This window comes from Micrasema longulum, unplaced genomic scaffold (genome assembly GCF_059751315.1).
Source record: "Micrasema longulum isolate JH-2025_06_02 unplaced genomic scaffold, ASM5975131v1 h1tg000076l, whole genome shotgun sequence".
In the NCBI taxonomy this organism is placed as follows: domain Eukaryota; kingdom Metazoa; phylum Arthropoda; class Insecta; order Trichoptera; family Brachycentridae; genus Micrasema; species Micrasema longulum.
This window is the reverse complement of record NW_028277283.1, coordinates 1,230,255-1,244,511: the sequence shown is the minus strand read 5'-3', so window position 1 is coordinate 1,244,511 and position 14,257 is coordinate 1,230,255. Positions and strand designations below refer to the sequence as shown.

The 14,257-nt window shown below is 32.3% G+C and overlaps 1 protein-coding gene across 1 annotated transcript in view; it reads left to right on the top strand.

The window, feature by feature from the left end:
- LOC148284930 (DNA-binding protein D-ETS-4-like) overlaps nucleotides 1-14,257 on the top strand; it is a 69,666-nt gene that overhangs the window by 37,750 nt on the left and 17,659 nt on the right. The window contains 1 exon segment of the mRNA XM_088232988.1: nucleotides 8,236-8,390. Coding sequence (XP_088089114.1) covers nucleotides 8,236-8,390 — 155 coding nt within the window.

Genomic DNA, 14,257 nt, shown 5'->3' with positions numbered 1-14,257 from the left:
CCATTAGGAATGATACTCTAAAGTTTCACGGTCTGGCCCCAAAACACCATGTAAATATAAAGCTGAGTTTTTGTATGTATGTGTGTAACGGTGAGGTTGTGTGATCATGTGTGCGAGTATGAAATGCAATATGCAGGGAGGCGAAGGGATAGGAAAGGAATAAATAAAAAACTGGTTGTTAGATTTTAAATTTCGTAACATGATTATGCAAAATAATGAAACAGTTTATATTGTCTATTGTCTATAAATTTAAAAAAAAAACTATTGCACGAATATTATGTATAAGAAATGAAAGGCAGGTACTACACAAGCATGAACAAACATACAGTGCAGCGCTCGAGCACAGTGAATATACATGTACAATAAATTCGCGACTGGCTGTTATCACACCCCCGTGCCTCGATTATAAAAGTTGTCTTCATCTGTATATATCGAGACGGTATACTTAACTTCTGTACTATCTGTATCTTACCTCGGTATGTTCTACTTACTTGTCATATCGACATCATATAATCGAAACAAGCCAATAGAATGACCGCAAACAATTAGTCCGCGTTCCTTACGTCATTAGCATTTAAAACAGTTTTCATTTATATTTTAAATACGCTTCTGTTTAATTATAAACTTCAATAAATCCCAATTCAAGCAAAAAATGCTCGCTTGAATTTTGCATGACTTTTGGAAATCACCTAGAAGGTACGCTTAACAATCGTCTGTATGTATTTACCGATTGACCACAAAGCCAGCTCCTTTAACGTCTCGATACATACACTCGGAAAGATAGTAAAACAGATGGAAAAAATATAATAACAAAATTTTTTTTTTAGGTGGTAACTTTCTAACGCCTAGATACTCTTATTTGTTAATAGGACAGAACCTAGAGACATTATTTTCACATTTAGGTGTTCGCTTTATTAAAGTGACAGTTATGTCGGAATTTAATTCGACTTCAAAACTTACTTTTTTCTCTCTCATATTTTTAATAGGCCTTTAGAAAAAATGCCAATCTCAAAACGATTAAAAAGTTAAATAAATCATGATTAAAGGAAATATGGCTCGGTGGAACCAAATTTTTGACACTTTTAATGCGTAGATAAACGTATCGAGGGGTTCTAGACTCGTCGGTATAAACCGATGTACTTCCATCAAAACTTGATGGTGAGGGTATCGGTGCTATACCTTTGTAGTTGGTGGGGAGACTTTTATCTTCAACTATGACGTCATACTGAAGCTATGTCATTTTATAGCGTAGATATGTGTACAGTGACGTACGTTTCCCCTTGTTTCATATCTATGTACCTACCCAAAACTTGAAAGTGGGGGGTCGGTAGTATATCTTTATAATCGCTAGAGGGAATTTATCTTCAACTATACCGTCAAGGTGAAGGTATGACGTTTTTATCTTCCCATTATAATCGAGGCCCTGGGGTGCTATTCTGAACCACTCTCGTGGCACGAGAAAACAGTTTTTCTCGTGCCGGCCGTCTCGTACCGGCCGGGGTAATACGGCCACGAGAGCGTTTGGAATACCAGCCCAAGGGTGCAATTATGAATCTTCTCTATCCCCTAGAGAGCGGTTAACTTGGAGATATTTATTTTTTCCATGCGACTAATTTTTGCTTTTTATATGGCCACATTGATGATCGAACGTCAAAAAATTTGAACACGTAAAATCTAACATGATGATTTTCATTTAGAACATTATTGCGACCTTAAGCATTACCCAAAACCCTTCATTAGGTTGAATTGACCAAACCTTATTAGTTTTATTTCCGTTTTTGAAGCAGTTATATACACCATTTGACGTTTAATCATCAGTGTCACCATTATATGAAGCAATATGTCGCCTCATTAAAAAAATAAAAATCATCAAATTAATCACTCTCTAGAAGAGGAAAGATCCATTGTAGGGAAGATCCAGAATACCACCACAGGCGCAGTAAAGATCCACCCGGCCGGGCCCTATAAAATAATATCGGAGAGATTGATTTTTATCGTATTTTGATTATTTATTAAAAAAATTGACATAGATATTGATTGTATAAGATCACTTGCCAAAAAAGTTAAATAAAAAAAAAAACAGTCCAATCGAAGTATAGATAATATCGTTTTGATGACAGAGTTTGTTTGTCAGAGTTTGCATGAGTTTTTCTTATGTCCTAACTTGCGAGGAAGGTGATTTGAAGCTTCGATAGCAATACGTATTTTTTAAGACACGCTTAAGACATTCCTGTAATAACCGCAGACCACAGTCTTAAACCGCACCTAAAACCAGATGTGAATAAACCAGTTCCTCAAAGTCGTACTAACTCTGCACTATATCTACACGGGTCACTTTAAAATTAGACCAATATCTAAGAAACTAACTATTAAAAAACACACTATTCGAGTCTTGTTTATATCCAAATGACATAAACTAAAATACATTAAGTACGATTTCCTTCAGGCTATTGTTTATAGCGCTCTAAGATGTCGTATTTATGGTCACGATCAAAACAAGAAATCTTAAGATTATCTTTGCAAAACATTATTTATATTTAAATGACGTCAATATTTACAACTTGAATTTTCGCGATTCTTTAAGAAATATGTTTAAAGAAATAAAAATGATGACAGTATATAGTCAGTTTATTTATAAAAATATTATGTATGTGCGTAAAAATATATTTCTCCTTCAAAAAAATAGCGACAATCATCATCATAATACTAGAAATAAAGACAAATTGGTAATCCCGAAATTAAAGTTAAGTTAAGGTAAGCATATCGTTTGTGGGGCACTGCGTACACTTCTACAATAGAATACCTGACAATGTCCTAATTATGACGGACAATAAATTCAAAATTTTCATAAAAAGCATACTTCAAAAAAAGGCCTATTATGAACTTAATAAGTACATGGAAGATAGCAGTAAATGGAACTAATAGTATTATTTTTTTGTGTAAGTTTATTTGATTATTTTTGGAATGTGTAGTTATTTATTGAAACCTGACTATCTCTTTGTGTTGTTTTGTTTATTAATTTATATATTGACTTTCAATAAGCGAATAAATGATTGAAGAAAAAATAAAAACTAAAACTAAAAATCTAATACTAATGATAATTGCCATGTAATTATTTGTGTGATACATAATAATTTAAAAAATAAAAAAGGAAGAAAATCAAATTTAAGCTTTTGTTGTACCTGTTTAATTTTAGATTTCCATATATATTTCCTACATCAACTCAAAAAAGACAATTATTTTTATCAGTATCACTAGAACTTAGTTTCAATATTTTCCGTGTTAAACAATAATTTATCTTCCTATTTATTTAGTATAATTTCATTAAAATAAATGTAATATGCTGATTTTATAACATTTTGCTCCTTTGTCGAGTTTATTTTTCAGCATTCACAAAGAACAGCAGTGTTCTGATACCGATCAGAATATTACATTTATTTTAGTAATTTTACATAATGTAAATGTGTAGAAAATTACCGTTTATAACAACGTAATTTTAGTGGTCAAGTCATCGGGCGTCATATGAACTAATTTTATTATTGGATAGATATAACCAATCCTTACTTTTTTAAAAACATTTTCTTGCCTCTTAAAACCAATGGTTACCAGTAAACTCCAATTATCCAGATAATTAATTCTCAGATTTTATTGCTTTTGAAACAATACAGCGAAATGGAATCACATTGAAAACTTACTTAAACATGTCATAAACAAAGTAAATTGCACAATTAATTAAAATTAAAAACTTCTCCATTTTTATATCTCAATAAAGATCTGTATTTTTGGCGATCCGGATGACTGAAGTTCAGATAAACGGAGTTCTACTGTAATTACTTTGATTGAAAAAAGAGATCGATTTCACGTTTGTCATAACGTCATTATGTAGGTAAATATACTTAAGAAACCGGAAGAAAATGTATTTAACATGTTGAAATTTAGACCTCCTGTGAGCGAACCGGCGAACCTACCAAGGAAGTCGATACAAAGTATTTATCAACTTTGTTTTTAGATATATTATATTAGTTTGTTTTGCCGATATACCATATAAGTTCACGGATACTACTGTACTGGCCATTATACATCAATAAAATATTTATGTCATGTTTTGAGCACACAAAAACACTCAGATACCTTATTAATTATATACCACGAAATGCAGCAAATTAACTGCTGTTATAAATTACATAATCGATTATTTATTTTGTTTGATTCGTAAAATAATGAATGCTAAGCCACCAATCATATTAACTAGGTATATATTTTAGAAGAAATTTTTATTCCAGCCTGTTTTTCCGGTATTATTTAAACCAAATTGTTGACACACTGCAGGAAAACTCAACTCGTCTGGGTCTTAATAGTAATACAAAAAAGACTCAGATTATGTGCAACAAATCCTGTCCTGACCCTGATCAGCCTCTCTATAATAATAGACAGAGGATTGAGAAAGTTGACAGTTTTAAATACTTGGAAATACATATAACTGAGGATGGAAGCATGCATAAAGAGCTCGCAATCCGCCTAGGAATTGCTGGATCAACCTTTAACATGATGCGTGTTGTCTGGAACTCTAGTCTATACTCAGTCAAAATGAAATGCCGATTATTCAACTCTTGTATAATGCCAGTTCTCCTATATGGATGTGAATCTTGGCACCTTACCAAAGCTTAAAACACAAAACTTCTGAGTTTTGAGAGTAAGTGCTTGAGAAGAATATTAGGCATAAAGTGGTTTGATTTTATAACTAACATTGAAGTCCGAGAACGGACGCAGCAGCCTCCTATAACGAGCGTCTTGAGGATGCGGCGGTGGACCTGGCTTGGACACGTGCTGCGCATGCCTCAGGAGAACCTAAACCCTAGTTGCCTCTTCTTTAAACCTGCGGGATCACGCCGTCCTTGAAAGCCGTCAATGACGATCTTTAGACTTTATTTGGCGGAATTAAGGGGCGCTGGATCGACATGGGAAGAAGCGAGAGTGCTGGCTGGCGATAGGGTCTCCTGGAGGCAACTGGTGATGTCTACATGCTTCACTTAGAAGCGGATGTGGAAAAAAAGAAGAATAATATTTAAACCAAGACGAAAGAACTATTCCACAAATCAGTCAAAACACATTTTTGAGCGGGTCCCAGAAATCATTGAATTTAGTGTATTGTTATTTGCATTTTCGACACTGAACTGCTTGTCATGAAACTTTAATTATTTTACAAACCCGCCGTGGTTGAAGCACATATATTTTTAACATATTCATTACATAGAACCTATTCCAGTTAGGTTGGCAACGTATCGGTCTATCCGTTTCGATTGTGGTTTTAGAATAATGTGACGATTCCAATTCAATGGAGTAAAACATGCCTGATTAAATACGGTAACTACATAACCATAACTAATTAGATAAACAATGCTGTAAACTTGTTAACAGTTTCCACTCACACAATATTCTATGATGTTTTATAAAAAAAACGATGCATGCAATCAAAACAAATCGGAAAAAACATTATGGACACTTGAATTCAGTGAGTTTCAGGATGTAAACCTAGTTCCTTTTAGTCAAATGTTCTATTCCTGATTAAAATCAAATAGATTTTAATGTAGAAAGAAAAGCAATTTTAATAACTGCGAGATGATACTCATCGCTCTGAATTTGTTTAAAATTCTAATAATTAAAATAATTTTGGATTCCGAAAAAATGAAGGTTGCAAAAGAATTGTGGACACTTTGTTAGTTGAGATACGATTTAAGGTTTTTAAGATAATTAATTAATTAAGAGTTTTGAAAAATCCCCAATTCAAAGAGTAGATAAAATTTAAAAAAGGTTTTCATTACTGTTTCTACACTTGATAATTGATCATCAATTATGAAATAAAATATCTAAAATTTCATTTTGATAAAGCTTCCTTAGTGTAGGAATTTTTCATGTTGTTTATTTATTTATTTATTAATTTATACATCCATTTCATATTTTACATAATGGCAAAAAAAACATTGGCAAATTCTGCTTGTACTTGGAGTAGGCTCAGTATATGAAGGGTCGGTAGGTCAGAAATATTAATATGCCAAATGTTGCAATCGGTTCCTATATGGGCAAATGCCTGTTCTAAGAAACCGATTTGTTGCGGTTATCTAGATAATAATAAAAATCGTTTTATCTAGATAATAATATAAAAATCGTTTTATCTAGATAATAATATAAAAAAAAACATTCGCAAACTTGAAAATACCACTTCAGTGAGCTGTTATATACACTAATTTTTGACAATGTTTTGAGTATGTCGAAATGCTTGCAGACCGGCTGGATTCTCTCCATAAGGAGTCGTTTACATTTAAATTTGTTGCAACAGAGAGGGAAAACATTTTTTCACTAAAATCAACAGATGGAAGAGTTGAGGAAATGTGGAGGTTTAAACATAGGCAGAATGGTGAATGTTTCACAGTGTGAAGTGGCCACTTAAACCAGTCAATGACAGGTCATAAGCCCTGTAAATGCCTAAACTCCCATATTACCTTTTTAAAATTGTTTTTCCCTCTCTGTTGCAACAAAGTAAAAAAAAATTACAACAATGACCAATCTTGTAAAAAAGAATGAGATATTCAGATGAAATTTAATCATATCAATCAGGGCAGGTCATCATATCATGGTTATCATTAATTGGATCTAAAAACTGCATTTTTGGCACAAATTGATTGTTTTGTTTGATATCATCAACGCAGTTATTTGTAAACTTTAGTGTCATCTGAATTAAATTCAGCGGTATTTAACTTCATGTTGAAGTATTTCAATATCATGTGCAAAAGTATCTTGAATTAAACTCGTTTTAATAAAATTAAATGTAATTCAAATTAACATCTACCGATTAAATCTAAAATCTACATCTAAACGTGTTTATTTGGTGTCAATTTCAAACACACGTCCATTTTGTACAAGTCGAGATAGAAATATAAAATTGATAGACTGTTAGATATGTCTCCGCCAGAACTGCCAGCAATTTAACTGATTCGCATAATTTTTAAGATATCATTATAAAGTTGCGTTGGAATAAATAATTGTCAATTTGTTATTAACGCGCGTGTTAGAAAATTTTATGCGTTTTTGATTGAGAATTCTTGTCAATTTTAATCGTTTCCGGGCGACCTTACAGAGTGCGCATGAGTTAATGACATAGTAAAATTTTAATTGTATAACATAATCAGACTAACTATTATTTAGATCGACAAAGACTTATTGTAGGGTGACGTTACTTGAATAAGTTATGATGAATAAAAAAAAACGTTTGATTTAATGAACTTAAATAAGATATTTTATTTTAGACAATATAATCTGCTTACTTAAACGCTTTATTAGGACCTGGGTCGTGGTCCCGTGATAGTGTCTCAAACTTAAGAATCAAAGGTTTTCAAACCAGCTCTACCACAATTTGGTTCTCATTTTTCAAGCTCAGTCATTTACGACTTTTAAAAAATAGCATCGAAATTGAAACATTTGAGTTATTAATAATAAAGCAAATATTTCAGTATTTTAACAAATTTGATGTGTGAGTGCCGACTCGACGAGGAATGCATAGATCACGCGTTGTTTGGATGTCCTATTCGGGATGCATATCCTTTGTATTGGAAACTAAACCTTCCCTTAAATTATCCCATGTCTTGTCAGACTTATCGAAGTAGTTTTGCACTTGTTTAAATTTATTATTTTAACCCTAGATTCATAAACACACGTCTCTTATACACCACAAGTATTAAAACTGTCACGGCGCGCGGCGTGCAATGTGCATGGAACATCGGTAGTTAGTGCCTAGAATACTGGCACAAATCATCATTGTAATGGGTTGCCTTAACAAAAAAAAAACAATTATAAAAAGTGGTTTTTACCTTCGTAAAATATATTTAGTTAGTTTTTTTTTATTAAACCTTAGAAACAATTTTTGTTTGTAGATGTTTGTTGTAATTATTAACATTACAATAACTATGTCCAGAGGATGAAACGCTTTAATGGAATTTTATTGAATCTGGTAGTATCAAATTGTGGTCTCCCTCGTTGATTGTTTTAAAAAATGAAATTAAATAAAAATCTGCAGCTATAATATCTATCATTATTATTACTTTTCTTCAAAACTCTATTAAGTTATTATTTTAGTATCGTAAGACTGACGATTTTTAATTCATTCATAAAAAGTTATTTTGTTAAAGATTTTTAACACCTTCAAATCTTTAGTATTTTAATTTTAAATGTTTTTTTCAGATCCAGTCCAATGGAGTGGTGAGGATGTAAAGGCCTGGTTGCTATGGACACTGCGGCAGTACTCTCTGCCTCTAGTTCCTATGGAGTACTTCTGTATGGACGGAGCAAAGCTTGCGGCCCTTAGCGAACAGGACTTCGTACAAAGGGCTCCCCAGGTAAGACAGAATTTAATATATCGTAACATTTTTCCCTTTCCGCACCTAATGGTGTACAGGGCACTGCATAGTTACACCAATCAAAGCGTATCTTGATAAAATTTTTGTTACATGAAGGTAAGATGATCAGTCTAACGCTTCAGGTACCAGTCCAGGGACTATTAGTGTAAAAACACCCTTTTAAATAAATATTTCATGCCAACCATGTCGGGAATCGAGCCCGAAACCTCTTGCATGGTAGGCAAACGCTCTGATCACTACACTACGAGACCGATGATCGTAACTAAATGAGGAAATTAACAATTCAAATAACTCAAATAAATACGAATCAAATTTACAGTGACCACAATAAAATACAACTAAGACCTGATATTTTTTATTAATTTCAAAAGATTTATATTTTTATCTCATAGTGAAAACATTTTTTTACATTAATCAATAATAATGATATTACGATCATTTTCTGTTTATTTAGGATGTGTTTATTTTGGAACGAAATCAGATCTTTCATAAAAGCCACGCATAATTTTGTCTGAATAATCCAGATTATAAAATATTTCCTTTACTGCATCGTAAAAATGCTAAAAATATCTCAAATGAGTAACGAAACTTTTTACTGACAGCAGATAACAATCTGTACATATATTTTTTAAACATTAAAATAGAATTCTTACAGTATAATGTGTGTAATATGTATAGTTTTTTTATTACCCGTGTCTCAAAATAGCTTAAAATAAGATAAACTGTTTTTGGCGGTACTGTTAGTACAACGGTATTTGCTGACTTGATAAGGTGTTTTGATATAATAATTGTTTGATTAACAATAATCTCCAAGTGGACAATTTTCTTTCGTTAATGAACGTACACTTTTAGTTTTAAGATATCGGTGTGGCTTGATGTGATTATGAAAGATTTAAAAAAAAATGTATTTTAATTTCCGCAATGAATTACTAAATTGACGACTCGCTGCCTGATTCGTTTTTCGACGAATATCATTAATAGGACGTTATTGTGAATTGTCATTTTGTTTACGATTGAATTCCATTTGTATAAGGTTCTCGTTCGTTGATTTGACACATTTGTTTTTTTCCTTACCTTTAAATAAGCATGTTTTTTGCCATGAATGTATGCATTTTTTAGATACAGCTATATCAGTCGTGAGAAATCAATGAAAAATATGCTTGATTATTAAATGGGTTTTGCGTACAAAATACTTATTTATATCGTTCGATTGTTTTCTCCTACTGACATAACGGTTCCTGTGAAATCATTATTCAATATCGCAATGCGTAGGTAGAAGCTGTTAACAATGTATGGTGTACTGGTAAGTACCCACTTACCGCGAATCGGCGAGTTGTGAACCACCTTATATGCAAGAGTGACGTCAGTACCAACTCCGTACTATCTACCTATCTAGTAGTGAAAAATATATTTAGAGCCATTACGCACGCACTGATCTTTAAACAAACAAATGGTAGTCAATACGTGTGTTTTGGAAATAATTTCAGAAACTTTAATGTGATTTGAAAATTTAACAGAGCAAAATAAATGATCACAAATAGCTATGCATGATCAAACACTGAAAAATAATAATTACAGTATGCAATGCAGTGTGTATAAACTTAAGATATACCTGATAAGTATTGAAAAAAACTTTTTAATGTTATACAATTGTTAGGTTAGAGTTAAAAAAAAATTATACTTAAAAATTATTTCAAAACACATGTATTGACCACCATTTATTTGTTTAAAGACTTTTACTAAAAAATGATTGAAAATGTTTTTCAAAATCTTAAATATAATTTGCAGTAATACCGATATTGCTATATATAATATCATCATCATCATCATTTCATGTCCGCTCCCTAGCTGGAGCATATGGTATTCACAAAAAGCCTCCATGCATTTCTATCGGCTGCCAACTCATTTGCGTCCTCCCAATTCAGGTTATCGTCCCGAAGTTCTGACATAAACTGCTGACAAACAGTCCGCAGTGGACGTTCAGGACGGCGAAAACCTGATGCCTTGTAAAGTAGGAAAGCGTGGTTAAGGCTCTCAGGAGGCATCCGCAGTATATGGCCCAACCGACATTGTCGCCTTCGTTTGACGACAGTTGTCACCGGAGTTTGCTGGGTCCGTTCTCTTATTACTTTGTTCCTCACAAAGTCAAACCACCGCAAACCCAAGATTTTTCTGAGACACCTATTCTCAAAACTCAGTATTTTGTTTTGGGCCCTAGTGAGGTGCCACGATTCGCATCCGTAGAGGAGAATAGGTGTTATGCAGGCATTATATATAAATAATATATGAGGATAATATTCACAAGTGGATTTAGTTGTGTAGTGGTCAAGACGCTTGACTCACGCACGGAAGGTTCCGGGTTCGATTCCCGGTGAGAACACAAAAATTAAAATGTGATTTTTCTCAAGCCTGGGTGCTCTGTGATGTAATTCACCACTGTAATTAGGTCTCCTGGCCTGTTGTGGTGCAAAAAAAAAAAAAAAAAAAAAAACTCGCGAGTTTCCTGACTGTGTGTAGTTTGTAGTGAAAAATGTTAGTGTTAATAATGAGAGGGAATTTCGGCTATAGACCTTTATGGGAACTTTTTTGCACTAGTTTATTGAAGAGAAAACCATATAAAACTCGTTTAAAAGTAGCTGGACTATTGCTATCTGTGCATAGTTAGTACCTAGTTAGCAAAAACTGTGAATATTAAAAAATATATAGAAAAATTACATACTTTTTAAGTAATTTTTGAAAAATCTGAGACAAACTGTCAAATCGTCGTCCATCTTTCAAAAAGGCGTATCTTGAATTTGTTTATTTTTGAAACGATTTTTTAAGAATTTGTTTTTTTTAAATTTTCGCCTTTGAAAATAATAAAAAAATATCTAACTGTTTTTGGCAGGGAATTTTTTATTATTTTAAAACATTATTATGCTTATTTATTCCATATATATAACTCAATTTTTATTAAAATATTCATAACTCAATTTCAACAAAAAACGAGATACGCCTTTTAGAAGATGGACGGCAAATTTAGAAAAATGCATTTATATCACACGGGAACTCGTCAAATCACGTGATACAAACTTTTACATGTTTTTATGGAAAACATATTGAATATACAATAGAAAATATCATCTATATTAAACGCAAATACTCAACGCATAATTTTACCAAAATATTTAATTAGACCCTTATATTATTGTATTTTATATACCTAGTTATAGACAAGAAAAAATGTACTGGTGATTTTTTTTTATTTTTTATTCTTAGAGGAGTACACATCTCTCTAAGCTTGGACCAGATGAGCAACGAACTGAACAATATATATATATATATATATTCATTGTGGAAATAAAAGACGAGTGTTACTTTAATCTACATATTCGAAAAAACCAGTGACCGGTTTCATTGCTTATTTCTATAAATCGAATATTTCTGTAATAAATTACAATGAACTTCCATCAATAATTTATACTTAAAACTTAAATGTTTGGTATGTTTATAAATTGTTTTTTTAAAGTTTAGGTAAACCAATATTGATCATAGTAAATTAGCATATTACAACAGAGATGAAGAACATTCAAGAAAAGGTAATATAGAAGTCTAGGCATCTACAGGGCTTATGACCAGTCAAAGGCTGGTTTAAGTGGCCACTTTACACACTGTGTAACATTCACCATTCTGCCTATATTTGAACATCTATCTTCCTTCAATTCTTTCATCTGTTGATGTTTGTCAAGTTAAAGGGCTGAAACCTTTATTTATGCAGGTGAGATTCATCTGATTGAATTATTTCACCTATACCAACGCCTGAAAATGTTATTTTCTCAATTTCTATACTTCTTCATGGACCAGATAATTTATCTACAATATTTTTAATATAAACAGCTCCCCAGGGAGTTGAATCCAGTCTTTGTCTACAAAAATTTTGACAAACTCAAAATATTGTTGATCATAGTAAATACTAAGTTTTTCTTGCAGTTTTTTGTACAACAAAATCCTCGTACGACAAAACGCGGTACGTGCGTGACGATCCTCCCGTGTATAGAAGGAGTGAATACCTTATACTTAGTTTGCGTTAATGTTTATGTATTTGCAAAGGAGAAAGTTTGAACAACACATTAGCATTCCAGAAGTGATCGTGCTAACCTACTTGGGTCGTTTTAGTGACAACTTTTCATACATTCGGCCTTCAGAACTTTCATCTAACCAAACACGATCATAATAATATTATTATCCTTTATACTACACAGATCGCCGAAAGAAATGGGATTGAAAACAAAAGATTTATTATCGAATTTTAGAATAAATTCTCCAACAAACTTTCTAATACGTCGCTTCGTTCTTACCGCCTTGTTTGTTATTTCAAATAATACCGAAAACATGTAAGCACATATTTTTTTTATTTTTTTTAGTAAAAGAAACATTTGCGATCCTATGATTTACCCAAATATTTAATTTTGAGGGCCATTTCCAACGAGTTGTAAATAACTCAATATTAGAAAATGGAATCAAGTTGGGGTAGAGTGGGATTCGAACCACGGACCTTTGGTCCGTGAGTCCGAGACACTAGCCACGGGACCACAACCCGATATATTATTATAATGAAATATTATTATCATCTTGTACGTTTCCATAAAAAATATATTGACAATCTTAATAGAGATATTAATTCAGCGATTAGTTTTATTTATACACTAATAAAAAAAAATTAAAAAATTCGTTGCTGATTCCATTCTTATAAGATTTTTTTTAAATCTCACTGAATACCGCAAAAATTTAGCTACATAAATATTTCTTATGTAGCTAAATTTTTATAATACTCTAAAATCTTTCACGAAACAATGCATACGTATTTTATGGTATGGCCACGAAACACAGCATACGGTACCTGCATTGTATTTAAAAACGATCTGACAAAAGATGTATGTCAGATGGTATCAAAAGTATTCTAACTACACCAAATATCGTACATCATTTAGCTGCGCTGAAAATCGGATAATTTATTAATTTATATTTTAAGAAATGTTTTCGCTTGTCTGACGAGTTTAAACATTTCCACGCATACAATTAATTTTGTTTAGCCTACAGACAATTATCCTTCATTCACAATAACAAAATTCATCATACTAATGTATTGGAAAAACGTTAATTTGTACAAGAGAACAAAATGCAAGGAACATAGAGCTTCACATTGATTGAATTCAGTGAAAAACATTGCAATTAAAATGCAGTTTCACGAAAAATGTCTACATGTCTAAAGGTTTAATTTTATAATACGTAGATAATATATTAAGAATAATTGAATATGTTTGGTTTTGAAAACAGTATATTGAAATATAATGTTCTTAATTTATACGAGTATAATGTTTGATTTTCATTTCTGTAAAATAAAATATCATTTTAGTTCTGCAGAAAGCTCGTTTTGCTACTCTAACATAAATGCAAAAATGATTGAACGCATTTCTCAGTAAATCTTTGAATATAGTATTACGTAATCCTTTTAAACACTTTTTTCTGGAGTATCTCTAAAACCTTCCATTACTTTTTTGCCCGATGACCGTTGTACAGTAGATGGTGAACGCACAAAATGGCGGCTAATCTGTGAAACGAATTTGGGATTTGTACATCGTGTAAGAAATTTTCTAGTCAAAGGTGTAGAGAAGATGTACGTGGTACCGGGAGGTAGCTCGCGGTAGGTAATTGCGATGGGATGAACCGATATATGATTTTAGAAATGATCTCACCGAGCTCTACCTGATATTTGTTCTCACATTTGCGAGCTTCGGACCCCGAACTGTGCAAATCGTGAACGGCCGCTTGTCGCCGATTCAATAGATCTACAATACAAATAAAGC